Source organism: Clupea harengus, chromosome 4 (assembly GCF_900700415.2).
Source record: "Clupea harengus chromosome 4, Ch_v2.0.2, whole genome shotgun sequence".
Taxonomy (NCBI): domain Eukaryota; kingdom Metazoa; phylum Chordata; class Actinopteri; order Clupeiformes; family Clupeidae; genus Clupea; species Clupea harengus.
Genome location: NC_045155.1, coordinates 5610644 through 5638131, shown reverse-complemented (window position 1 = coordinate 5638131; position 27488 = coordinate 5610644). Strand labels below are relative to the sequence as shown.

Genomic DNA, 27488 nt, shown 5'->3' with positions numbered 1-27488 from the left:
TTATGTGAATAAAGCTATCTACACAACTTTTTATATGTCTACATTGACTCGGTTAGTTGTTCATGTGGTACACGAATGTTGCAGAGGTCTTAACTGAAGCTAACGCTTAGACCAACAATCCATTGGAACACATAGTAGCTAGCTAGCCTCGCTGCTAATAAGTATAACGTCAGCATGCTGATATGAATAGACCCATTATAGTCAGGTGGCTTAATGCTCAATTGACTTGTTAACCGAACTTTTACGAAGTCATACAACTAAACACACAAGTGACTTGTTAACCGAACTTTTACAAAGCTATATGACCAAACACAAAGCTAGCACTGTTAATTCCGCTATAGCTAGCCAGGTCAATCAGCTCGCCTAAGATACTGCAATTTAAGCTAACCAATTACCTCATTTCCCCCAAAACCCATCGATTACGTGTGTTTGTGATGTGTAACGTATATCCTTAATCAGTCATTCAAGTTATTAACGTTTATTTACCGCTAGCGATTACACGACACAAGGGTAATTCAATCGCTATTAATGTTGAACTTGAACTTCAACAACGTCACACAACATTAAAAGTCAGGCATCGGCATGGTTCCTAAAGAATAAATCAAAGGTCCATGTCCATTTCTGTTGACAAGTTTTATCCAACCAGAGACCGGAGTAAAGTGACGATATCCGGTTTCAATACGCATTCCTTATGAAATGCGTTTTCCCCGCCGACACCATCCATCTATCTAACCACACAAGCACAAAACACTCTCCTTTGTTGTTACTCATGTATGGTAATGGAATACAACTGATGTTATAGGGCAAACCCAGCCTCAGGTATTCTTTTTTTGTCAAAGGAGGAGCCCAACCTTTTAAAGGACCTTCACCTGCCTGCGCAGCGAGTCCACAGCAACCTGGGGATCTTCACAGGAGAAGTAAAAGAGCCAACCAAGTGTAGGCTGGACTCTGGTTAAGTGTCCCGCACCCTCAAACCCTCACACCCCCTTGTGGTTAGACGCTGGAAAGTTGCCCCATATCCTCATCCTCCCTTTCAGCTGGAAAGGTACCCTACACACACTCTCCCTCCCTTTTGGCAGGACGCTGGTTAAGGGCCACCCCAACACACTCACCCTCGCTCTAGGCTGGACGCTGATTAAGTGCCTCCCATGCATCCCACCCTTTTTTGGTACTTACAAAGCCTATCTAGCTCTTGTTGACTTAGTCTCGTAAAATACAAAACTGGAAAAATACAATTCATGCAAATGGCATTTCCTCGACTGTGTACTTGTAATCTGCACAATTCAGTTGAAGGTATTCTAATATAATAAACATTACCTGCAATGAATAGATTGCATTCTCTGGTTTGTATAATGATGGTATGGTGTAATTAGGTCCTCCTATGTCTATGGTACGGCTACACGCGTAGTCCATATGGTTTAGCCTCATTACAGAAAAACTGCTTGTCATATCTTAATTTAAGTTTCAAAGATAGGACAAAATAATATCTACCTATTACAGAAGCAATTCCCAAACTCATGAGTCCTATCTCAGACCTCCTATCTTATCTTAACTTATCCTACTACAAAATTCGATTTTTCAATTGGCAGTCATCCTATCATGCCTGTGTCTGTGCTTAGAATGTACACATAACTGCAGTCATGCTTCTTTTCATTAACAAACAGCAGGAAATAAATGTATAGAACATACATAAACAGACCATGCCAGGGCACCGGAGGACCTACAGAAATCATGAATCAGCACAGAAACAGGATCCTGGCGTAGGTTCCTGAGGAGTCCAGGTACTGGAGGATGAAGTGAAGGGCCATGTTTACTGTATCGTCTACAGACCTGTTGGCTCTGTAGGCAAACTGCAGGGGGTCCAGGAGAGGGTCAGTGATGGCTTTGAGGTGGAACAGCACACGGCGCTCAAATGCCTTCATCACCACAGAGGTCAGGGCGACGGGTCTGTAATCATTGAGTCCAGTGATCTTTGTTTTTTTGGGGACGGGGATGATGGTGGAGGACTTGAAGCAGGCGGCATGGGTCCTATCTTATCTCAGACCTCCTATCTTATCTTAACTTGTCCTAACTACAACTGGCAGTCATCCTATCATGCCTGTATCTGTGCTTAGAATGTGCACATGACTGCAGCCAGTCTCTTCTTCTTTTCATTAACAAACAGCAGGAAATAAATGTATAGAACATACATAAACAGACAATGCCAGGGCACCAGAGGACCTACAGAAATCATGAATTAGCATAGAAAAATGCTTAATAGGGTAGGGTTTCAAGGTGCCCTTTGAAATAATTGAACGATGATTGATACTATTACAGTTAGGTCAAGTCAACCCTTGAATAGAGTAAACATTCAACTAGTTAAACGCCAAATAGTGTTATCTTGATGTAAAGCCTTTTTTCAAAGTGTCATGTTAGTCCAACTCAATCGCTGAGATTCCCAAAGATGGACATTAAATTCTCACTATGGTACAAGAGCTTCTCTTTCTGGCTAACGTAAATAGTGGCAAATACTGGTCTATTTTGAGTGTGGCTATGTCTACTACCGCACACTTGTGCACTTCAAAGACTGACTTTCAGTGCTTAGGGCGTTCACACTGACAGAACCAGCAGAATTCAGGGCACTGAAAGTACCCGGATGGCGCACTGCAAACGGTAAAAAAATGCAGTATGAAACGATGGACTTACTCGCCCTAAACGTGCACCATCTTGGTTACGTGCAGAAGAGGAGGAGCCCTTTCCGGCAGCTTTTCAGTTTGGAAAGTTGGCTGACTGACGCCTCGCAAATCACTTCAACCATTATTGCTGATTACAATAACTGTGTTATCTGATAGTACAGTGTCTATTTCTCTGTAAGTTTAAAAAATCTAAGCGAGAAAACGCCAAAAGATGTACATTTACATACAAAACACGGCTGTCAGCGGAGTTTGGTCCGCCATCTTTGTTTAAAATTTCCAGTTGGCCGGAGGAAGCTGGCGCACAGATTTTTGGGTAAAAAGTGTTCCATTTGAGACAACACTAATCAGCGACAGAACGCACTACAGATGTAAGTGCTTAGTGTGCTAGTACGCACTGTATTGCAGTGTACTTCGTAAAGTGCGCGGTAGTAGACATAGCGTGTGTCTTCGGTGGAAGGCCTTGTAAGTAATACTAATTAATGATTGGTTAATACCAGTTACCTGACCGGAATGGAGACATGATCCGTTTCCACGGAAGTCATATTAATTATTGATTGGTTAATACCAGGACCTTTACTTTTTCATTGAGTAACAGTGTCAATTGCCTGGTTTCAATGTTGTTTAAAATTGTGCTGCTGTTCAACATTAATAGTACCTGAATTACAATTGTGGTGGAGCAATTTCGGAGCTAGCGGTAAATAACGTAAAGGATTGAGATTACACATCACAAACACAGATAATCGATTGTTTTTTACCAGGGTTAGGTTAGATAACAGTAGCTTACACAAGCCAACTAGCTAGCTAGCTCTTGAACTACTGTGTACGGTTAGCTCACGCTCACACACACAACAACGCTCCTGTGAAACAGAGATGCATATCCCCATGCTAATGCAATTGTCAATTTTTGGTCAGGTGAGTAAATTAACCAATCATTAATTAGTATTACTTCCGGGTATACCGATCGTAGTTGAAAATGTCGAATACGACTGGACTTGAGCTCAGTGGGCTAGGGCATGCTGTAAAGTGGTTCACAATGAGTGATGTCACCAGCACCACTAAATCTGTCTTTCAACCTAAACAACAGCCTTAAAAAAATACAAAGCTGTGCTGTTCTTATTTGTATGGTATGATGTGTCTAAAACAGACAAAATTCCCAGGAAAATATGTATACTCTATTAAAATGAGAATTTTGACCCTAAACGTATTCGGCCCCCATTCATTTTGGACTACCTCGCGAGTGCTCCCAAGGAAACCTGGAAGTTCCGAGATCGGAAGTTCTCCCCCTATTAAAGATTCTTAGATCAAGCGGCGTCAGGAAAGTGTCAAAAATCCACAAATAAATGCAGGGAAGTTCACAAATAGCAAGAGATTCGTAAATGCACGTTTGTTAGCCTGTGAATAAATGTAACTGACATTTGTGAATCTGGAAATACATTTGTGAATAATGTGAAATGTATCTGTGAATCACAAAATACATTTGTGAATTGTGTAACATGTATTTGTTAATTTTGAACCTATTCTAACTCCATAAATTAAAATTGATTTTCTAACAGTGTGTTCTGTTCTGTTCCATACAAAATTATAAAATGTGTTATCAATGGCCATAAGGCTGCACAGGTAAGTAGGAATAAGCCATTTGTTTTGGTTAAAAAATTCTTACTCTAAGGGGAAAATCTCTCTTAAAGCCATAGAAAGAAAATTCTATACCTTTCCTATGATGGGATTAAAATTCAAAGAGCATCTGGTGTATTTGTTTTTGTAAATACCATTCCCAATGTAGGTGACTAAATATTTTACATGGATGTGACAAATAGGGCACATTACAATTTGTGTCGAGCCATTGACATTATGAATTTGTAGAAATACTTCCTATGTCTAATGGGCGATCCAGCCGACACCACCTTCTCCATTTTGGCGATAGTTGCGTCGTGACGTCAGTCCAACCGAGGTTTGAGAGTGCGTACAACGTCAACCGGTTCAAAGAGGAAGGAAGATGGCGGATAACAAAGGCGAAGGGGATACGGAGAACTGCACTGCTATGGATATAGTGGTACAGGGGGAAGACAGTGGAATCCCCACAGCTAAAGATACCGATGGCGTGATTGTTATAGAACCTATATCAAATGAAGAGGTGGACGGGCAATCCCAAGATAATGTATCTCAGGTGCCGACACCCACTGGTGGAGGCAGCGACGGGAGTAACGTTAACGTTAGCAGCGACGCAGGAGGTGGAGGAGAAGGCAGCAGCCGGACTAGTCCAAATGGCAACTCCAATTCTGTGTCCACGGTGCCACCAGCTTCTGGTGATAACACCGTCAACTCGCCCGCAGTTTCAGCCGAAACGTCGCCCTCTCCATCAGCTAACGTTACAGCCGCAGCCACCCCTGCAGCCCCGTTAAACCTACTGGATACGTGCGCTGTGTGTAAACAAAGTCTACAGAATCGAGACTGTGAACCCAAACTCTTACCATGTCTGCATTCATTTTGTTTAAAATGCATTCCTCAACCCGAGAGACAAATTACAGTTCAAGTCCCCGGACCACATGGACAGGACACACATATTGGTGAGTTAAATATCCCGAGAGGGATGATCTGGTTATGAGGAGAATTCTCGATAAATTGGCAGCTAACTCAGGCTAACCTTTACCCAGTAACAGCCTCAGCTAGTTAGTTAACGTTAGCTCACAACGGTCATCTTGAAACAAGCCAAATAATTACTTTGTCTACAAGTGGGAGGCTGTTAACTGCGCAGTTGATGCCAGTTCGCGTCAAACAGGTTAGTTTGCTAGGTGGATCTTCACTGGTTGTTTGAAATAACGTGTTCCTACGCTAGTCATCAGGCGCTTGTCAAGTGCTTATGACGGCATGACAGTCCAAGTTAGTTGTCTAGCTAGTTTTTCTTGCTAATTCTATTCTAAACCTGTGTTGCGTGATGCGATGTTTAATACGAGAAAAATCAACCTCCAGTGTAATGGTAACTGTCACTAATGTTACCTGGCGATCACGAGTTTGGTTGCATTTGGGCTTACTAGTGTGGGTATCTAGTTTAGCTAGCATAGTGACAGAAATGTGTGATATGGTTAACTTTAGCTAACACATACCAAGGAGTCTAAAACTGATAGCACTCTTTGGGATTAGATGTTGGAGATCTTTGAATGTAACGTTAATATTACACATGGCATGTGCAGTGTAACGTTAGTGTCATCAGGTCCAGGCAGGGCTCGCAACATTTCTAAATACCCGGTAGCCTTTTTGGCAGGCTCTCTTCAGACTTCGGTTGCCCGAAATGGCTAGTTCAAAAAAGAAATATAATTTTGCCAGAAAACGCAAAAATATCTCTGAAAAAAAATCCCCACCTTGACCCTATGCCCCCTAAGGGTTATGGTGGGAATTTTCTTTTTCAGAGATATTGTTGCTTTTTCTGGCAATAGTTTGGCAAAAAATGATTGAGGGGAATGTAAAAGTGACAGAAAAAAACACAACCGTGACCCGTAGGTACATATATTGAAGAAAGCAATACATGTTTTTTTTTTTTTTTTTAAATGTAAATGTATACATTTACAATCATCATACATATTATTATGCATCTCACTATAAGCTATAATCGGCAAATGCTATGACTGGCAAACTGTTTCTGTAGTTTACGTTTTTGTTTCTTTACTATTATTGGGGTAAACAGACACAGGTCTATCTCTGTAGGCATCCTTTCCATGGGGTCAGACACTTATAATTACATTTTGAGCTTGTCAGTGGCTGAAAAAATGTGGATGCAAGCCCCATGGGATAACATTGCATAGCCTTTTTGCAGTTGCCTGTTATAGCGTTCTAACTCAATAGTGGACAGATTTTGATTGTTGATTGTCCTTAGTAAAAGCTTGGTTGGACCCAAAAGATCTAAAAATAAGGCCCAGGTTGAAAATTCCAAAGTTTTCCTTTAATTGAGCTGGGTAGGGTTGCCATGGACTAGGCTTGTAACGTTAAATCTAGCCTATGATATCTTTAGCTTTCTAACATTAGCTAGTTGAACTTGGACGTTTCTGATATGCATGCATTGTGTAGGCTAATGTTCCAGTATTTTAAGAATTAACATTTTCAAACATACACACATACCAGACCCTGGTCGTCTCTCCACCTTGTCTTTCGAAAAACTGTTGCCTGTAGCCTTCATATTGTGTTGTGGTGTACATTTTATGTTATGAGATATACACGTTTGTCCTTTATGTGCGCAAAACAGTATTGATCTCAGATTTTCTGGTGCACTACTTTACGTGGAATGCTGGTGTGGCAAAGGACAAACAAAACCTAACGAGTACCTTTCTGATTAACGTGTTAACTTCCTACCAACAAACCATAATTTCCTCCTAATCGCCAGAAGTCACAAGAGCAGAAAAGGCGAATATTGGATAGAATTTTATTTACCTCAGGGGATCATTTTTGATAGCCCATCAGACAGGGAGTTGTTACATTTTAGTAGCCAGACAGGAAAACTTGATTGTCCTGGGACATCAGGCTAGTGATTTAGCAAGCCCTGCCAGGTATTCGAAATATGCAAACATTAATAGTCAATCGTCTTGCAATATGTATTTTGGACATCACATCAGCTGGTTAGCCCTAATTCTTTGTGAGTAGCTTGAATGTTGAACTTTTTACTTCAGAATTTAATGTTGTTGTATTGTTCACACCTACTCATGTATTCTTTTCTTGCCCACACTCAAAGGAAACCACACTTGTTATGATTCCCTTCACCACAACCACAACAACAGACTTTGCTATGCAATCATATGCACAAAAGAACTGTGGAGCTTTCTACGGACACGCATTGTATTCACAAAATAAAAACAATGGAATTATGACCTATATGTCATAGTTATGAGAAATATATTTCTAAACTTTTTGCTCATCATGAGAAAAGATCTCATTCTACCAGCGTGCTGCGTAGATACTTTAGGGTGTGGGGTCACTGATGGTTAATTCGAGTAGATCTGCTGACCAAAGCTTACTGTGCCATTAGATACTCTTTCAATGTGCCCCAGTATTTGACTTATGATCAGTTCATTTCCAATATGGATAGTTGAGACTGCACCAAATTTGATTGGATTATGTCAGTCTGTCTTGACATTTGATTTTTATTACATGCAACATGTTATAGGCCTACCGATATTGAGTTTCCTGCTGCATAATCTTTGCTCACATGGTGTACTCTGCACATTGAATTAGAAGACAACAATAGTGTGCAGTTATAGTGAAGCACTTGAATAATTGTGTGCATCATTATGTTTTAACTACGTTATATCAAATTGGAGTCTATGAAGCCCTGGCAAATTACAACATCTGTGAGCACAACCCCCCCCCCCCCCCCCTTTGCAATGCTGCCTGGGATATATAGTTAACATGGCTGGCGTCATATTGTTGAGTTATGAAACATTCAAAAGTTCATGAAGGGTTTGTTGAGAAGAAAAGTATGAGGTAGGTTATATTAAACGTTATTTTCAGGTGGTAGTTGTTACTTATAGGTTAATCCTCATTACTGATATCTATTTTTCATTTCTGACAGTGACAAAGCTGTAAATGATTTCTGTCTGCAAACTGCTGATGTCCTAAAAAAGGTTGTAGAGGTAGATGTTAACAGACTTTGACCTAATAATAATGAAAAGGTTAGTGCTACACCTGCCTTGGTGGTTAAGGCCTGGTTGACCTGTATGTAAAATCCCATTCCGCTGCTCTCATGGTTATATTCGGATGAATAAATAATAACCAAGTATAACAGCTCATGTGATGCAGAGTGATTGAGGGCATCCTGTGTCACAGTGTGTTGCCGAGTTGTGCCCACAGAGACAGAAAAAGACACTGTCCCTCTAGTTGCATTTCTGTGCATTTAAAAGATGACAAGTTTTTTTTGGCATCTTTTCCTTTCTCAGATGTGCTCATTCAGAGCTTGTATTAAACGAGTGGCCTACATGCTTAGATACTTCTCTCTCAGATGAACGCTGTAGGGTGAGTGAAAGAGCAGTACTGACTCCAGGCTCATTGGTACTGGGCCCAAAGTATAGAAATGCAAACATGCATGATTTTACTCCAGTGGTAGCCTGAGTTGTTTTCCTGTTGGGGTGGTTCCTGTGGTTTTTTGTTAAGCATTTGACGGTTGTCTAGTGCACCTCTCTGAGATGATATCTGATGATATTGTAATCATCTCTGATTATAAAGCAAACTATGCAACTATTTGCCACCTTTTTACAATTTGGCTGCTAGCTAGTGGTCTTTGCAGGGTTTTTTGGTAGGTTTTGCTTTTAGGTAGGTAAGCTTGCCTTTTGATGTTTTTGTCATATCATATTGGTCATATGTTTTAGCATAAAAATATTTTATGCATGTTTGTTTCGGGAAATGTATATTACTGTGTAAGAAGAGTAGGCTGCATCACATGGCGTGTCCATATTGAAAGAAACCGGTCTGCTTTTTAATTTGAAGGAACAGCTTGCACAACATAGATCTACGGGGTGCATCCTTGTTAAGTATATGGTGCTTGACATCAGTTGGAACCCCACTGCCAGACCCATATCATTAGAGTCTTTCTTGGGAGGCTGCTGCCCAGACTCCACCTGCAGAGAACAGAGATAGCTGTGGTCACAGCTACCAGTAAAATGAGGGCTAACTGTTTCCACTGATAGTAAGAGTGACCGCTTGCATGGAAATGAAGCACATGCAAAGCAGAAATAAAAGAAATCAAATTGTGCCCCGTAGGCTTAAATCTCACGGAGGCCCAGGGTTTGCCACACTGGGCACTGCTATTATTATTTTCTTTTTTCATAATGAGCTTTTGAACTGCAATAAAAAAAGAGTTGTTATGAACCTCTTTCCATAATATAGTGCATAATGTAGGGTACGTTTTTTTTACCTTTTCACAGATTTAGCAACGTTAGAATTAGAATACTTTAAGCAAGATGAGCGTTAACATGAGAGAACGTATAGGCAGGCTTTAAGGGGGAAATGTAGCTATACGTTTGGATATATAGGCTTATGCTTAAACATTTTGATGTTCCCGTCCATATGCAAACAGAGCACCTGTTCAGCAACAAACCTGGTGCTGTGAAATCTGAAGAAGATGACAATGTCATAGATAGGCGGCATTAAGCATAACACCAATGATTTCTGAAAATGATGATTGATGATTGATGCATTTGTAGAAACGCTTGTTTCTGCCCTCTTGGCATTTTAACCAACCTTTGTTGCTCATACAAAATGAAGCTAGGCAGCCGAGATAGTGGTGAAGTACTCTCGCTGTATGTGAGGCAGTTGGCCATCTCCTTCCCCAGCATACTGCTGAGAATGAGAATAACTTTCAGACGAGGGTCACTGTTGACTTCTTCCATGTGTGAACTACGAGTTGGATTCGGTCCCTTATTAGAGATTTTTTATGTCAGCCAACTTCCTAAGAAAAGTACAAGGTCGATCTGCATGTGAAAGCAGTAGGCCTATATGATGGAATGTGGATGTCAGTGTGAAGTCAGTTCAAGCGGATACAGTAGGTCTATGGAATGCTATTTAGGCAGGCACCATTATCAAGTAAATAGGACATAAAAACATAAAATGCACCTATGTTTCAGCATTTTCTTGATAAAAAAAAATATATATTTTATGCATGTTTGTATGGAAAGTGTGTATTATTGTATAGGAATAGTAGGCTGTATCACAGTCAGGTCAAACCAAATATGCTACATGGCTACATGGTACCTACAGTTGCATACTGTTAGAAGAGAGATCCCCCTGAACTTCACTATGTCACAGTTATCTTGCGTAAGAAGGCCATGAACTTAAGCTGACCTTCAACCTTGACACTGCAATTGTATGTGAGAAAAGTATGCTGCTATTTCAGACGCCTTTTCTGCCTTGAAGTTTTTTTCCTGATTGTCTCCCCAATACAACCTTTGGATGGAAGAGGTGTGTTTTTTGGTCAGGGTACCTAGTTTTACTTTGTAGCAAGTCACTGCTCATTGACTGCATTCTACATGTTAATGATATAATTTGAATTATATAATGTGTAAAAAACACATGCCATAAACAGAGCTGCCTGGTTTTGTTATGTTTTCTGTTGGTGCATATCATGGTTCAAATATCTGGGGGTGTCCAAACAAACACTTGACACGAAGATTTGTCTAATTCACAAGCTTGCAAGTTTATTGAGCGCTTCAATTTACAACTAATCCAATGGGCTGCACACCATGTTCTAACTGCCGACCGGCTGACCTAGTTGCTAACTCCCTCCAATGTATCTCCCTCCATAATAGTCTGTCTCTCTTGTCTGCTTCTCCGCTGCATCTCGATCTCCGTTTCAAAATCCTTTCACACCTTCTTTTTACAAATATAACAATTATGCCTTTCAAGCTGATCGTTAGTTTTGATGGCCTTGATGGTTTTATTGGAAAACTGTAGAGAATCTGTGTTCATAGTTAAAAAGATGCTTGAATTTGAATTTAAACATACTTCCTTTGTGTTGATTCTACATTAATTCTATAATTTACTTTTAAATATCTATTATCATATGATTCAGTCTTTAAAAAAAAAAAAGATTAATCACAGTGAAACATTTTTAATCGATTGACGGCACCACCATAAACATTACTATATTAATAGCTACAAAAATAGAAACTGAGATGGGAAGAAACGTTACAAACTTTTGTGGTCAAAATCGTCACGCTGGCTCAAATTCCTGGATGAACGACTGGAATCAATGTGTAGTGCTATTAGAAAGTTTTGCGCTTCACTGAAAAGCTTCAAACTACCATTTTAGCTGTGGTGTGTGCCTGTAGGATCTCCCACGGAGCCAGTGAGCCAGAGCTGTACCGCAACCCTCTTCTCTGACTGCTGACAGGGTCCTGGGGTGCCCCCACTGCAGGGTTGGAGATGTAGCATCAGTTGCATGTAGATGATCTACTGAGCCCAGCGTTTGTGTTAGTGTCTCTGGGTCCACCAGGGCGAAAAGCTCATGTATACTCTGTAGCTGTTCCCTGGAAATGAATGGCTCTCATTTTGCGGCACATGCAGGCTCTGTTTAAGTGCTTCATGATTTGCTGAGCTTCATAAGAGTGTGGTCTCAGGACTGAGCATCAGGGGTTTTTTCTGTCAGAAGTTTTTCATTAGGAGTGGGCTGGCTCAGTGCACTAAACATGTGTGTGAGCGAGGGAGAGAGTGTGTGTGTGTGAGAGTGAGTGAGTGAGAAAGATTGGGTGAGAAAGCTTGGGTGCACGATAACAGGGGAGAGCGATGGAGAGTGTGTGAGAGGGAGAACTAGATAGCTTGTATGTATGATAAGAGATGGATAGAGAGAGCATGCGAGAGAGAGAGAGAGAGAGAGTGAATGAGTGAGTGAATGAATGAGGGAGTGTGTGGACTGAAATGCCATAGCACTGGATGACACAGCTGCACTGCACTGCACTTACACACAGCCCAGGGCCAGTCATAACACTCCCTCGCTTCAGCTGCTCTCGCGGCCAATCAGAGGATGCCTGGTGCAGCTGGGGGCTGAGAGGAACCGGCTGTGAGCAGCCGAAGCTAGTGCTAGCTGGCTCAAACCGGATTGCACCGGTTCCTGCAGCAGCCAGTGAGGCGCCAGCCTGTGATGAATTGATGGTCTGTCAAAGCAGATTATGTGTGTGTGGAAGTGTGAGGGTGTTGGGGGGTGTGATTGGGGCAGGTCGATTGTGAGGAGGGGGTGGGGGGGTGTTTCATTATCTTTTTTTCTTTTCCCCAATGTTCTTTCAAAACTGAATAGACTATTTATTAGCACCATTTCCCCACAGTCACAAATCCTATACTTTACAGTGCAAAAGAGTGCAGTAACTCTTTGAAGACCACGACAGCACACAATCTTATACACTACACCCTCTGTACCAGCACTGCAAATCTATTTCCCATTAAGATATTACTACTGGTATCGCATTGGGCTTACCAGTAACCAGAGGCAGTGCACACACACAGACCTAGGCCATATATTTTATGGTAGCTATCAGAAGATATCACAGCACGCTGCAAAATGTTTTACTATTCAAATGTCCATGTAGGCTACTATGCTAGTTCTTGGAGTCTGTCTAGTATAGTATTATTATAAACCCAATTAAGATACAGTTGGGAATCATGATCGTGTAGGTTGTGAAATACATAAATAAATTGTAAATCAAATGTGTAAATGGGTGGTTTATAATCTGGCCAGTAATACAGGCTAAATCCAAATGTATGATGTAGATTTGTATAGTTGGTTGCTTTCTGTAGAAAACCAGTCCTTTTTGTTTAATTTTTTTTTAATGAAGTATGACAAAACATGATGTATTATACAGGCCTCTGATTTGCAATGCTCAGGCCCTCTAGTGATTTATGTAATGCTTTCGTGCAAAACATACCGGTGAGCTATCCTGAGACACTACGTTGATTAAGTGTTTGTTTGTTTTTGTCCCCGCTTGCAGTGAATGTGATGCGATGTGCAGTGTGCCACCAGGACTACAAACAGACAGACATCGTTGACAACTACTTTGTCAAGGATACCTCTGAGGCCTCGAACACTTCGGTTGAAAACTCGGGGCAGGTAAACAAACATGCTAATGTCTGTCTGTCTGTCTGTCTATGTCTGTCTGTCTGTCTGTCTGTCTGTCTGTATGTCACTTTCCTTCTGTAGCCGTCTCATTTTTAGAGGTCAATATGAGGACGTTTGCAGCAATGGCCGTTTCCAAATGCTTTGGTGATCTGTGTATAGGCTGTTTCTGCTAAATTTTTTCGTTTGTACTGAATGATTCAAATGCATGTCTTTATGATAAATAACTTCTGGTGAACGGAGAACCAATGGCTCTTCTCCTGCTCCCATTCTATAGCCTAATTGATGACTGTCTTTCACAATTCCATTTGCCTCCTAACTCCAGGTGGCAAGGCGACACCAAGGTGTGAACCTTCCTTTTGCTACCATGATAAAAACACCATTTGGCTGATGCAGATATTGTAATTAAATGATCTGATCAAAACACACATTTCTAACAGAATAGTCTGTAGTTCCTTACAGCTCTTGAAACTGTTTGGCTTTGGCTGACTCGGTAGACTCAAGTTATATCCTAATGTAGTCATTCAATTTAGAGCTGTGTCATATTGGGAAAGTATGTGAGAAACTTGACTTTAGTGTGACTGTATGCAATCAATCGTTATGAAATCACACCTTTAGAAATCCACACTTATAGTTCATTTGCTCTGGTCCACATCAGTTGTTGAGTTTGAAAATTCAATTCAAAATACAATTTTACCTGCTATCCGATTGTAGTCAATGCTTCACCCAGTTTGGGAAACCTTCCTACATTACTCAAACAGGCTCAGGTTACTCCTTTGCTTCAGAAACTTTCACTTAACCCGAAATGCATCACTTCAAACCACGTGAGAATGTTTATTCTGCTTATCGGTCAGATGTGTTTGTGGCGGGAGCAAGAAAGTAAATACAGGAAGAAGATCCTGTGTTGGACTAGTTCATATTTCTGTGCATTGCTGTGTAATGTAACATGGAGCAACAGCAGAATAGGCATTTGCTCTTTACCCTGGTAGTTATCTGGGCAATATACCAGGCAAAACTATACCATACCAAATGCACTTTGAGGAAACATCTTGGAAAAAAGTGCTTCACACTGCCATATACTACTAGCTGCTACTAACGTTACTACTATGCTAGCTGTTCCAGTTTGCTAGCTCTAGACAAAGAACACCTACTAGCTACAGGAGCCGTTTAGCTCAAACTTGCGGAGTATATCTGGAGGTTGGGTCGGCTTGGGGTCTGATCACATTCCCACCACAAACAAACCGTTCCAGAGTTCTTTCGGGGACTGGACCGAGACAACCTACACTCAAGGGTCTCAGTGATGTTGTTTTGGTCCGCACCCAAATGCAATTACTGTGCTCACACCTGCCCTGGGCAGTCATCTCGGGCCTGTGTGCACAGATGCACTCTTTGGATGCCAAGGTTTTGCAGCTCTTCATGTGTATATGCAGCCCAACTATTCATTTACCGTAGAGATGCACTCCCTTGGGATGTATTTGAGTCTGAAATGGATGGCTGCAGAGCCTGATAACAGGTGGGGGGGGGGCTGTCTCAGGCTGATTTGGGATTTTGGCTGATTTGCAGTGATGCGGGCAAAACTGTGATGCTCTACAGCCCTGGACTCGCAAAGAACTGCCAGCCACATCCACGCCCCTGAATACATTACTTGGCACAGAATACATTTAACAGCAGATCTAATCAAAACGGTTGGAGTGTACAACACTGCAAAGTAGTATTTTTTTGGTGCAGATGCAATCCAAACTGTTGGACTGTACAACTCTGCAAACTAGTGTTGTTTTGGGTCACCAGTCCTGTCTCCGCGGTTGGACCACAGTAATATGTTATATATATCTAGTAACGTTAGAGCACCAGGTCATAGTAAATGTCTTTGCCTCAGTGAAGCGCCACAGTGCGTTGAGGTGAAGGGATGCAAGGGATGCACCTGGGGTTTTCATGTTTAACAGAAGAGGGTTTGTTTTTTTAAAAGTGTTGTGCCTGTATTTGTGTAGGTGTGCACGAGTTGTGAGGACGATGCAACTGCGTTGGGCTTCTGCGTAGAATGTGGAGAGTGGCTGTGCAAGACCTGCATCGAAGCGCACCAGAGGGTCAAGTTCACCAAGGACCACAAGATACGCAAAAAAGAAGACCTGTCCCCTGGTAAGATGCTTACAAGACACGGATGTGTGAGCGAATTCGTTCATGAAACATTGATATTGATTTTTATGTTTTTAATTTATGTCTGTTATCAGTATGTGCATGTGTGGACATGTCAAGAAAACCGAGCCGTGATCAACTTGGTTGCTCTGATCAATAGCCTTTGATTTTTAGCGAGATGGTGGTGCTGATGGTGCTAGTCTGTCTTCGCACTTCAGCTGTGGACCCCAGTGCTTGTTGCCATAGCAACTGGAGAGCCCGTTCAGATGCAGTCAGTCTGTCTTTCTGCTACAGTGTTCATAAACCCAAACTTGTATATATACTTATGTGCTCTCTCTCCCTCTCTCTCTGCCCCCTCCCCCCCCCCCCTCCCCTCTCTCTGTTGAGATTGATTGAGCTTGATTGCATTGAGCACAAGATTGCGGTTGATTGGGCCAGTTGTTTTTGACTAGGTCAGGTTGGTAGTGGGAACCATAGCCCCTCCCCCGATTGCATTGTTGAAAGCTGGCGCACCAAGCCCTCCCAGGGTCCAGCTGAAAGCTTTCCAGTGTGTGGGCCTGAGCAGGAGTGGATGTGTGCTGCTTGGTGGGATTGCTCATGTGTGACGGCTAGTTCACTGCTGGCTAAATCACTGCTGGCTGTGTGTGTGTGTATGAATATGAAGATTTTCATCTGTGTGTGTGTGTATCTTTTCTCTATATATATATTTCTCTCTTAATTATTGTATATCATGTATTCCTCTTCTTTTTTTTTTCTCACCTGCTTTCTCTCCCTCTCTTCTCACACTCCCCCCACCCTTTCTGTCTCTCACCTTCTTTTCTCTCCTCCTGTCACACCTCCAATCTCGCCCTCACACTCATACCCCCCACCCCACTTCTTGTCTCTTTCATTTCCCTGGCTCACAGAGGCAGTGGGGGCGTCGGGGCAGCGACCTGTCTTCTGTCCCGTACACAAGCAGGAGGCCCTGAAGCTCTTCTGTGAGACGTGTGACACACTAACCTGCCGAGACTGTCAGCTACTAGAACACAAAGAGCACAGGTTGGTACTGCCCTGAAGCTTCTAGAACACAAAGAGCACAGGTTGGTACTGCCCTGAAGCTTCTAGAACACAAAGAGCACTGGTCAGTACTCCACCGAGGTTTCTAAAACACAAAGAGCACTGGTCAGTACTCCACCGAGGCTTCTAAAACACAAAGACTGCAGATTTGCTGTTAGAACACAAAGAACTTAGGTCAATTAACAATCATAAAATGTTCATTTGTAATACACAACCAAGTGGTTCAGCCCATAGAACACAGCTGGCACTAGAATAATGGTCACATTGAAAGCTAGTTATGAGAAAAGATATGTGCATGCGCGATTAATAAGCGTCTGCGGTTGGATATGAAACGGCAGTTTTTGTTTACCATATCTGTCCTTTAAAAAAATACCTCAGTGTGGTTGACCTCTTTGAAGTTTCAGTTTAGCTGTAGACTCCACAACAGCGAGCGTGGCCAAATGATGACCCGAGAGATCCCAGTTTTGTTTCCTGTCACCACATTTTGCCCCGCTTTGAGCTTGACGGGTCACACTGTCCACACTATACCACTGCCTGCAGCTACATTTGATTTGTTTGGCTCTACCATTTGGCAGGTACCAGTTCTTAGATGAGGCTTTTCAGAACCAGAAGGGCATCATTGAGACCTTTATGGCTAAACTCCAGGAGAAGAGGAGCTATGTCCATTTTTCAGCCACTCAGGTGCAAAGCAGGTATGAGATTATTTTCTTTGTCAGTCTATTTCTGCACTTAAGTACACAGTAAAATGGTGCAGGGAGAATCGGTCACATTACAATTGTACGCTTTTAACATATCAGCAAGGGACGTTTGATATTGAGTGATGTATTTCTATTCTGTTCTATTCTATTCTATTGTGGATTGCAGCTGATATAGAATGGTGGTGCCTAGCAACAATTGCCTGATGCCCTGTGGCAGTTTAATTTAGTCTTTTCCTCACTGTGGTGTACTGGCAATCTGATCTTCCCTTTCTCTCTCTCTCTCTCTCTCTCTCTCTCTCTCTCTCTCCTCAGACTTAAAGAGGTTACCGAAACGCACAAGAAGGTGGAACATGAGATCAAGATTGCTGTGTTCACACTCATCAATGAGATTAACAAGAAGGGAAAATCACTTCTCCAGCAGCTGGAGGTATGTGGGCTGGAGCTGGGGATGTTTAAGCAGTGTGCAGCTCTTCAAGATTTACTCCATCCTTTTTGTTTGTTGTGGATAGTTCACATCTTTTTTTGGCTGGAAGGGGATCGATTTTCTGATAAAGTTGCCAGTGAAATAAAACACAGAGTATGTGTATTACCTTAATGTGATAAATTGTGAAATGTTTGTGTTGAAGCACTCTCAGCAGGCTGTGCTCTGACGTAAAAGTGCTATTTGTTTAGCTGGGGCGTCCTGCCTCTAGACAGAATTTCATAATAAAATATTTATTAAAAACCCCCTTTTGATGAAAAAATCATAAACATTTCCAAAGTGAATTACAAGGAATTATTTAGGTGGTTAGAGTTTCATGAACGCATATCGTCCTGCATATACTTCAGAGACCCTGATCAAGATTAATGCCAAAAACCTCCTCACAAACCACAACCGTTCCAGTTTAAAAATGTAGTAGTCTGCAGAGGCGTTCTCTTTCCAACTAACTGGTTACTAGGCATTCCTCCAGGCCCTGCTTTGATCTTCTGTCTTCTGGCAAATTCTGTTGCTGACTATACATTCTCCGTCTGTGCGTCTCTCTTCTTTCTTCTTTTCCTTTCCTTTATTTCTTACTTTCTTTCTTCTTCTTTCTATCTTTCTTTATTTCTTTATGACTCTGTCTTACTTTCTCCTATTTTCTCCTTCTCTCTCTCTCTCTCTCTCTCTCTCTCTGTCTCCCAGAGTGTGACGAAGGAGCGCAGTGTGCGTCTGCTCAGCCAGCAGAAGGACATCAACAGTCTGGGCCAGCAGATCCTGCACGTGCTCAACTTCACCCACTGGGCGCTCACCAACGGCAGCAGCACCGCGCTGCTCTACAGCAAGAGGCTGGTAAGACTCACACGGCCAGTGTGGACTCAGTGGGCAATCTCTATGGATTGGAAGTCATTGTTGGCACAAAAACTATAAATTATCTGAAAATGGTTAAGGGCAAAGACCTTTGCTCTGTTAGGGCTACAGCACAGTATCGTCTGTTTATTAGTTTATTTACTAATAAAAAAAAGATTAACAGCGTGAAAGAGTCAGTGCTTCACTGGGAAAGTCCCAACATTACCACTTAGCACATAGCAATGTCACACCTGGATGATGTGGTCTGTTTTTGTCTATTCTAGATCACCTACCAGTTGCGGTACATTCTGAAGGCCCGTCTCGACCCAGCGCCTCATGCCAACGGCGCCGTGCGTTTCTTCTGTGACCCCACCTTCTGGGCCAAGAACGTGGTCAACCTTGGTCAGTGCACCCACACACATCTTGACTTACTTCCAGGAAGATGGCGGAGTAATGTCTACTACAGCATGTTTAAAGCCACGTCATTTCAGCTTTCCATTTAATTAGGTTGCATCTCTTATTCTGGTCATTGCCTGGAATGGGTAACCGGCATGTGGTTAACCATAGATAACCCAATTTTCATACGGCTTTCTGTTGAACTGCCTGATGTCCCCAGATAAAGCTTGGCTGATTACACTGGCTACATTTAATGTGTATTGTGTGGTTTATAGGGATGATATGCAGTATTTACCTTGTCCTTTGTAGCGTTTTATTTAATTAGTCAAAGATGGGACAAAAAAAAGTGGTCCTATTTCTCTTGCTGTCTGCGCTGAAATTTACCACAAAGGTTTTAGTTCCTTAATGTTGACAAATGATGACAACCCTTAGTGGTGATGATATAAACTAATATGACTGTGAGAGTAATATTTGTTAGGCAAATATATTCAAATACTCCTAAGCTTTTCTGATGCCCCAAAAACTGTAAATCTTGTGCCCTTAAAGCTCATAGCAGATTTTGCAGTGAATGGGAAGAAGTATTTTTGTGATGAGTGGACTTCTGCGGCCTGCCTTAATCTTTACAGCTCTGTTCTGGCCAGCCCAGCTCTAGACACCCGCTTTCAGGAGATGATTCAGCTTGCTACGCTCAAGGGGGCTGGTTTAGGAGTGGTTCAAGGCAGAGTGTTGGACTACATTTCATTATATTGTATTCATATGAATTTTATCTCTTTGTTCTCTGGGGTTGTCTCACAGTTATTTTGTTGATATTATTTTCTCTGTACAATTGTCAGATGTATGGAAATTGTCAGATAAGGTGTTTGTGGAGCTAATGTGGAGTAGGCTAGTTTATTGGTCACTTTAAGACTAATATTGGTGTTGGCCCAGTGAAGTGTTCACCTGAGTAGCTGCCTTGTCTCGAATGTTTACCCTCACCAATTAATCTCTGACCTACTCTTCAGGTAACCTGGTGATCGAGAAGGTCCCTCCGTCCGCTCACCCACCCAACATGATGACCCAGATGCCCCCGGGTCACAACCACCACGGGAAGCACCCGGGCCAGATCAACCTGGCCCAGCTGAGGCTGCAGCACATGCAGCAGGCGGCTGTCCTGGCCCAGAAGCAGCAGCATCACCAGCAGCATCACCACCAGCACCACCATCCGCAGCAGCAGCAACAGCAGCAGCAGCAGCTTCAACAGCAACAACAACAACAGCTGAACCAACAACAGCAACAGCAACACCAACAACAGCAGCAGCAACAACAGCAACAGCAGCAACAACAGCAGCAACAACAACAACAACACAACACCAACAGCAACAACACCAACAACAACAACAACAACACCAACAACAACAGCAGCAGCATCAGCAGCTACAGCAGCAGCACCAGCAGCAGATACAGCAGCAGATGCGCATAGCCTCGCAGATGTCCCAGATGCCCAGGCAAGCAGGGCCTGGGCTGGTCCAGCAGCAGGTATGTCTGGCGTTGTGCTGGGGCTTTGACCTAGTCTTTGGGTGATGAGACCATGTGACATGTGAGATGGGCATTGTGATGGCTAACTTTCATGGTGATCAGGTTGTAGGTAAACATTGTGGTTGCTGTCCTTGGTCCTCGCCCGTGGTGGTGTGCCAGAAAGCACCACACCAGGCTCAAACTGTGGTTGTTTTCTGACCTGCAGTGGTGGTGAGCCAGGGAGTGGGGAGTTTTGAGCGGGGAGTTATTTTCGTGTGACCGCTTTCACGAGGAGGGGGGTGGGGGTGGGGCTGGGGGTAGATTGCATAAGCAATGTTTAGTTTGGACTATTGGAGCAAGTGGGTTGATTTGAGTTTAGTTAGCTGGAGTGGTTTACAAGTGGCTAGCTTAAGGGGTCACGGAGTCTGCCGTTTGAGTGGTCAGGACATGGTCAGGTAGTGCAGTTGGAGCTATTACTTTAGCTGAGGGGAGTGGCTGCTTTGAGCTGCGGTTAGGTGAAGGGGGGTGGAATAGGGCTCATTACAGACGGGGAAGAAGCAGAAGCAGAGTATTGAGCTACCCTTTTGGACCCAGTTGGACAATCTGCTCTGTGAATTAGTACCAACTGGGTGTGCCATCAACTAACGTCATCCATCAGTGTGGGTGGGGGGGGGGGGGGAATTCTGTCAGTGGAGCACATGGTTTATACGTTGCAAATACTGCAGTTCTGATGTAGCATGACATTGCAGATCTAGGCCAGATGGTATCTGGGTGGGAGAATTTCTCATGAAGATCAGCGCCGACTTGCACAATGATGCTTTGTGATTGGGGAGCTGTAGTATTGCATCTCTTTGTCTGTGCGAGCAATTTCAGTTTATGAGGAGATTGTGCCAAAAAAGAACCTGCTCTAGCCCCAGCTATGGGAAAACTGATTATGAAGTACTGACATTAGACTGATGGCTGTTCACTAAGTATTCCTCCTTTTAAAAAAAAAATCAGCCCCCCAGGCTCATCAGCATGCAGCAGAGGGGGGACGTGAACGGCGGCCCACAACACATGTACCCACCCCATGCCCTGCGGATGCCCCCTGGTCAGGTGCGCACGTCCAGTGCTCAGCCTCGCCTCAGCGGGCAGCAGTACCCCATGATGCAGCCTCAGCTCCAGAGACAGGTCAGTCACACGACCCCTCCAATGGGCCTGAGAATCACAATACCAACTTGTAGGCTTTCTCTGAGAATAAATTCTATGAACTGAACCGTATGTGTGTATATGTGGCCAACCTTTAGAATGGTTATTTCATTGACACATGAAATGGTTCCTTGAATATTGTACAGCAGAAACTACGTGCAGTAGAATTCAACCATTTTAGAGGCAAATCCTTCTATAGAAATGAGGTGGTTAGCTGTTCACCCGAAAAGTTCGGTCTGGGAAAAGGAGAAGTTGTCATGGTGTGTGGTCTTTGTGATGAAATGAACACAATGACTCTCTGTTCTTATGTATTACTGATAATCAGATAAGCGTTGTAGACATTACTCAGGGTTTCCACGGCCATCGAAAAGTCAAATAATGTTTAAAATCACATTTTCCAGGGCCTGGACAAGCCACGGAATGCAGTAAATGCTTTGAAAGTTTGGTTGACGTAATGATATTTAGGACGTTGAAGATAACGTATATCTTAATGTATAATGTATGGATTCATGCGATCGCTTTCCTACTCCCAGTAAACAGTTTGGAAACAGAGTGTGAGGGGAGGAGCACGTTTGATCCAATCTCGTTTCATTCTCTTTGAAGCTTCAGTCTGTGCCCCGCCCTCCGAAGCTTTCTCCATGTCCTCGTGTAGTGTAAATCAATATGGAAATGCGCCATCCTGTTGTAATGTTGCTGTTGCCTACACTATGGCGGGTAGGTTTGAATAGCCTATCTATTATTGTCAAATAGATAATTTCCATTGAACTGGTTATTTTTTAATTCTACAGCCTTACTAATTCTAATTCTATTGAATTGCCCATTTCATTTCATTGAGGGAGAGTTAATAACCCCAAGTTCAATACGGTCCGATTTTGGAGCGCCTCTGATGAAATTTCACACAGTTTATTTTAAATAAACATTCGTTAACAATGTATAAGTATTATAGCTTAATGGTACAGGCCTCATCTGTGGGCCAAATAGGCCTAATTAACGGCAGCCAGATGTTAAGTGACTGAGTAGCCTACTCTGTGGAAGACCAGTGGTGTAGTGGGAAGTTTGAATTGTAGTGGGAAGTTTGAATTGTAGTGGGAATTCTTTTTTTTTTTTTTTTAAGTTAAGTCTAAACGGTTCCAATACGTTGTGACGGCCAAATCTGACACAACGCAATGCTCAATGCTTGTACAGGGAGGGAAAAGTGATCCCTTACACCAGGGGTCGGCAAGTAACTTGGGCCGCGGGCCAGTATTTTTCCTCGCCACTAGGTGGCGGGCCAAAGTCTGGGTTACTGCATATTAAGACAAGATAGATAGGTGCACTCGCAACAACTAGGCCTACATGGAGAATGGATAGGTCTACTACAAATAACTAATGATAATAAACCATGTGAATGAGCCCATTGGTTGTCTGTTTGAATAATTGAATTATTTTAACGAACTCTCTTATCCCCCTGTCAATATAGCCTTGCCTATTGTGAATAATAGCAATGACGAATTTTTTTCAACATTGAGCCTCCTAATTAGACCTAGGCTACCACTTAGAGTCCATCTTAGACTACTTTTATTTCGAAATAGTTGGTTGACGCACCTCCTTAAAATGTTTATTGTTTGGGAAAATAGAGTGCAGAGAGAAATTAGACATACATTTTCTGAAGTTTCTTCTGAAATGTTTCTTACGGGCTTCGGAAAAACAACGTAAGCAAAAGACATCCGCCAAATTCATGCACGCTTGAAAATGCGGTCCTACGCAGCAGAAGTTTTCTGGGCTGTGCTCCCCCGGAAGAGTTTTCTTAAATTGAAAGCGCGTTCTCGTGCTCCTGAATTTGCATACATACACGCCCTGCCAGCTCCTTATAAGGGCACGCAACCGTAGTGACGTGTGCAGTCGGAATCGACCGAATCTACACGAAAGCAACTCGTAAACGAGTCATGTCAAAGCGGTTTCGTGTACATTACATTTAGTCATTTAGCAGACACTTTTGTCCAAAGCGACGTACAAGGGATAGAACAGTCAAGCTACGAGCAATAGAGACCTAGTGTAACAATAAATACTACTTTACATAAGAAATAGAAAAACGAAATAGGAAATAAAAACGAAGTGCAGGAATGTAACTGCTATAAGTGCAAGTTAAGCACTAGTCGAAGTGCCAGTTAGGAAGGGAGGTGCTCTCTGAAGAGTTGGGTCTTCAAAAGCTTCTTAAAGGTAGAGAGGGACGCGCCTGCTCTGGTAGTGCTAGGCAGTTCGTTCCACCAACGTGGAACTACTTGAAAATTCTGGATTGCCGTACTTGCACAGACGGCAGTGCCAAACGACGCTCACTAGACGAGCGCAGCATTCCGGTGTAGTCCTTTTATTTATTTTATGACATCACCAACGGGGCCATCTTGTGGTTTTTTAAGGAATCGCATTTGAGAAAACTCTGACCGAGTTACGATTGCTATTTCGAGTTCGGAAAGTCTTCTGAAGTTCAGAGCAAATCCCAGATGAGAAAACTTTCATGAATGCCAAATGTTGTCCTAAATCCAATTCCTCTTAAATTCCTCTTAAATTCCTCTTAAATTCTTCTTAACTGCGTTCGAGAATGAGGCCCAATGTCTTTGTCAAAAGGTCTGAAGAGGAAAGTTGACAACGACAACAGAGCCTATTAAACTTTGCCTTTATCTTACCCGGCTTCATTAATGGAAAGCCCATGTGTCTCACCTGCAACAAAGTTGTTGTGGTTTGCAAAGGGTACAATGTCAATGATCTAGCTATGTCTCTTCAATTTAAGGAGTGATGAGGCTGGTGCACTCAATAGCTCGCTATCGACTAACATTACCTCAGACAAGGTAGCTAGCTAGCAGGTTAGCTGGCAAAATAGTCTTACAAAACGAGATGACGATACAAATTTTAAAAGACGTTTTTTCTGACTTCCACAAACAGAAAACACAGCCGATTACCCACGTTGTCATTATTGGTGCACAAAAACAGCTCTCACTGACTGACACTGGTGCTTGCTTTGTAGTAACAAAGTGACTTGTCATTTCTATGAGTGAGGTAACGTTAAAATTAGCTTTATTGAACGTCCTACAAAAGTCCCCCAATAAAAGTGTCATGGGTTTACGATCCATTTCAATTTCATTGATCTAACGATGTCAATTCAGAGATGCTAGTTATAAACCAACCGACACTTCTCTGTGACAACCATACGAAGACGTTACGAGAGGGTTGCCTTGCCAGAACAAACAGGAGGATGCTAGATAATATTACTATTTCTAATACGTTTTTGAAATTTGACATCAACATGGTCTGTCATCCAAACGTGGTGGCTCGTCATCGTTGGTGCACATAAATACTGTCTCATCCAGTGAGAATAGACGCGGGCGTTTAGGATTACTAGCCATAACTGTAAAACACACAGTTTCTCCTCAGGCGATCTGTCAGTAGTGAGATGTAGCGATAAAAAACTTCAGAAAAGTCAATGACAGGAAACCCAGTTTCCGGTTTCAAAATAAAAGTAAAATGTTAATCTAACCATTAGCGGGGTATTATTTCATGAATTAATGTTGTAGTATAAAAACTGTCTCCTTTAAAAAAAAAAAACTGCTACGATCGGAATAATTTGACGGGCGGGCCACAATTTGCCCGCGGGCCGCCTGTTGCCGACCCATGCCCTACACCCCTGTTCAACATGATTAACATTTCCTCAGTTGTAGTAGCATACCAGTTTAAAGGCTTGCCCTGAAAAATCAATTCCAGGTATAAGTATAATCCGTTGATCCGTTCATCCAAGTATTAACTGTTTATTTACCAAGGTTATTTACCACGTATTGTTGTAGTGAAATAAACACTTGAAAAGCTCAGTTTGGTTATATGCAAAAACGATGGACTTTTAAGTATAACCTTTTACGTCACATCCCAACATGAAAACATAACTTAAACCAGCAGATTTATTTTTCAGTGGTGGCAGTGCACCATTAGTCAGTGTAGGCCTGTGTCATTGGACAGCACCTCTCCTTTGAACTGAATTTAAAAGAAAGAAAAAGAAAACCTCAGTGCATAGTACAGTGCATTGACGACACAAATTTACCAAAGATGATTTTAAATAACACTTGACTGTAGGTTTAGTCTATTAACTATTTTTAATAACTAAATGAGACAAAATATAGGGTCATATATTTATGTAATTAGTAAACATAATATGCATTGACAATCAAACCACTACTATTAAAGTAAAAAATGTTCTGCTAAAGAAAAGCACTGAGGGTTGTGGTCTTATGTGGCTCATGCACACAACAGCACCACTGCCGAAAACGATCCTAGAGGAAACACTGTAGGTCTAATGAAATTAACTATGGTATTGGACTGTTCTATTAATAATATTTCATTGTGCAAATTTCTGCATCGTGCTACCGTTTTCACTTGAATTTGACATAGCATAGCCAGCTTATTAGAAATGGAATGGAAAAGTTATATAATGGAATGGACACAATTTTTTTGCAGGTTGCGAAGTCATGTACATTTCATTAAGGGTCATTAAAAAGTCATGGAAAAGCTTTGAAATATTGTCAATTAAAATGGGTGGGAATCCTGATTACTGATAACCACGTCGTCATATTTATCCATCCCCTTTGACCTTGTTCTGTTCCTGTAGCATTCCAACCCAGGGCATGCTGGTCCATTTCCTGTGGCGTCGCTGCACAACGTGAGCGCTACCAGCCCTACCAGCCCCACGAGCGCCAGCATGGCCAATGCCCACGCATATCGCGGACCCGCCAGCCCCATCATTGGCGCCATCGAGCTCATACCCTCCGTTACCAACCCTGAGAATCTGCCGTGCCTGCCCGACATCCCGCCCATACAGGTAGGCTTTCTCTCCCAGCTGCACCTTTCTCTGCTTGTGCTCCCCGTCTCCAGCTGTCCTTGCAGAGGAAATGTCCGGTGAGGTTCTACCATCCATATACCAGGACCGTTCTAGCAACTGTTCTATCTATCTATCTATCTATCTATCTATCTATATATATATATATATATATATATATATATATATATATATATAGATAGAGATATATATATAGTGGTGGCCAAATTATTAGAACACCTGACAGATCTGAAAATATTGACCTTTTTTTTGCCTCCAAAACATGATTTCATTTCATAATGTTCATGAAACATGCAGATGGAGTCCTACTGTTTTTATCCACTTTTAACTTTATATTTGGTATGTGCAGCAATTACAGCAGCACATCTCTCTGGCATAGTGTCAATATATTTCCTGAGAACTTCAAAATGAATGTTATCCCATGCCTTCTGCCACTCAAGCCAAAGGCTTTTCTTTTGAATGTACAAAAGATCTGTCCAGTTTATTTTCCAACTCGCCCCAAATTTGCTCGATGGGGTTGAGGTCCACACTTTGAGGGGGCCAGTCCATCATTTTCAATGTTCCAGCAGATTTCTTCTGTCGCAGGTAGTTCCAGCAATAGTTAGAAGAATGTTTAGGGTCATTAACCTCTTGGAAAATGAATCCTGGCCCAATAAGACGATGGTACGCCATGCCTCACCAGAAGTCACCTGTTCCTGAGGCTGAAATGGCACCCCACACCATAATACTACCCCCTCTGTGTTTAACTGTTGGCAAGAGACACTCATTTTTATCTGAAACTCAATCTCTCCCCCTCCCTCCGTCGAACATACACATAATATATACAGCGGGTAAAATAAGTATTGAACACGTCACCCTTTTTCTCAGTAAATATATTTCCAAAGGTGCTATTGACATGAAATTTTCACCAGATGTTGGTAACAACCCAAGAAATTAAGTTATGTGTATTAATGGAAAAATAACACAGGGAAAAAGTATTGAACACATGAAGAAAGGGAAGTGCAAAAAGGCATGGAAAGCCAAGAAAACAGCTGAAATCTGTCAGTAATTAGAAAGCAATCCGGCCCCTTGTCCGTGCAAACCAATGCCCCAACTGGTGGCCTGT

General features: G+C 42.3%; 1 protein-coding gene across 1 annotated transcript in view; it reads left to right on the top strand.

Annotated features, from left to right (window-relative positions):
• The first annotated feature begins 4570 nt into the window (after window positions 1–4570).
• The window catches only part of trim33 (tripartite motif containing 33), a 34093-nt gene continuing 11175 nt past the window's right edge, over window positions 4571–27488 (top strand). Inside the window, exons 1-12 of the mRNA XM_042707603.1 lie at window positions 4571–5239; window positions 13130–13248; window positions 15243–15390; window positions 16293–16425; window positions 17019–17135; window positions 17454–17568; window positions 18304–18450; window positions 18732–18849; window positions 19845–20042; window positions 20189–20358; window positions 21337–21507; window positions 26156–26365. Of these exons, the coding sequence (XP_042563537.1) occupies window positions 4669–5239; window positions 13130–13248; window positions 15243–15390; window positions 16293–16425; window positions 17019–17135; window positions 17454–17568; window positions 18304–18450; window positions 18732–18849; window positions 19845–20042; window positions 20189–20358; window positions 21337–21507; window positions 26156–26365 (2217 nt within the window). The 5' untranslated portion in view covers window positions 4571–4668. The remainder of the gene's footprint in view (window positions 5240–13129; window positions 13249–15242; window positions 15391–16292; window positions 16426–17018; window positions 17136–17453; window positions 17569–18303; window positions 18451–18731; window positions 18850–19844; window positions 20043–20188; window positions 20359–21336; window positions 21508–26155; window positions 26366–27488) is intronic.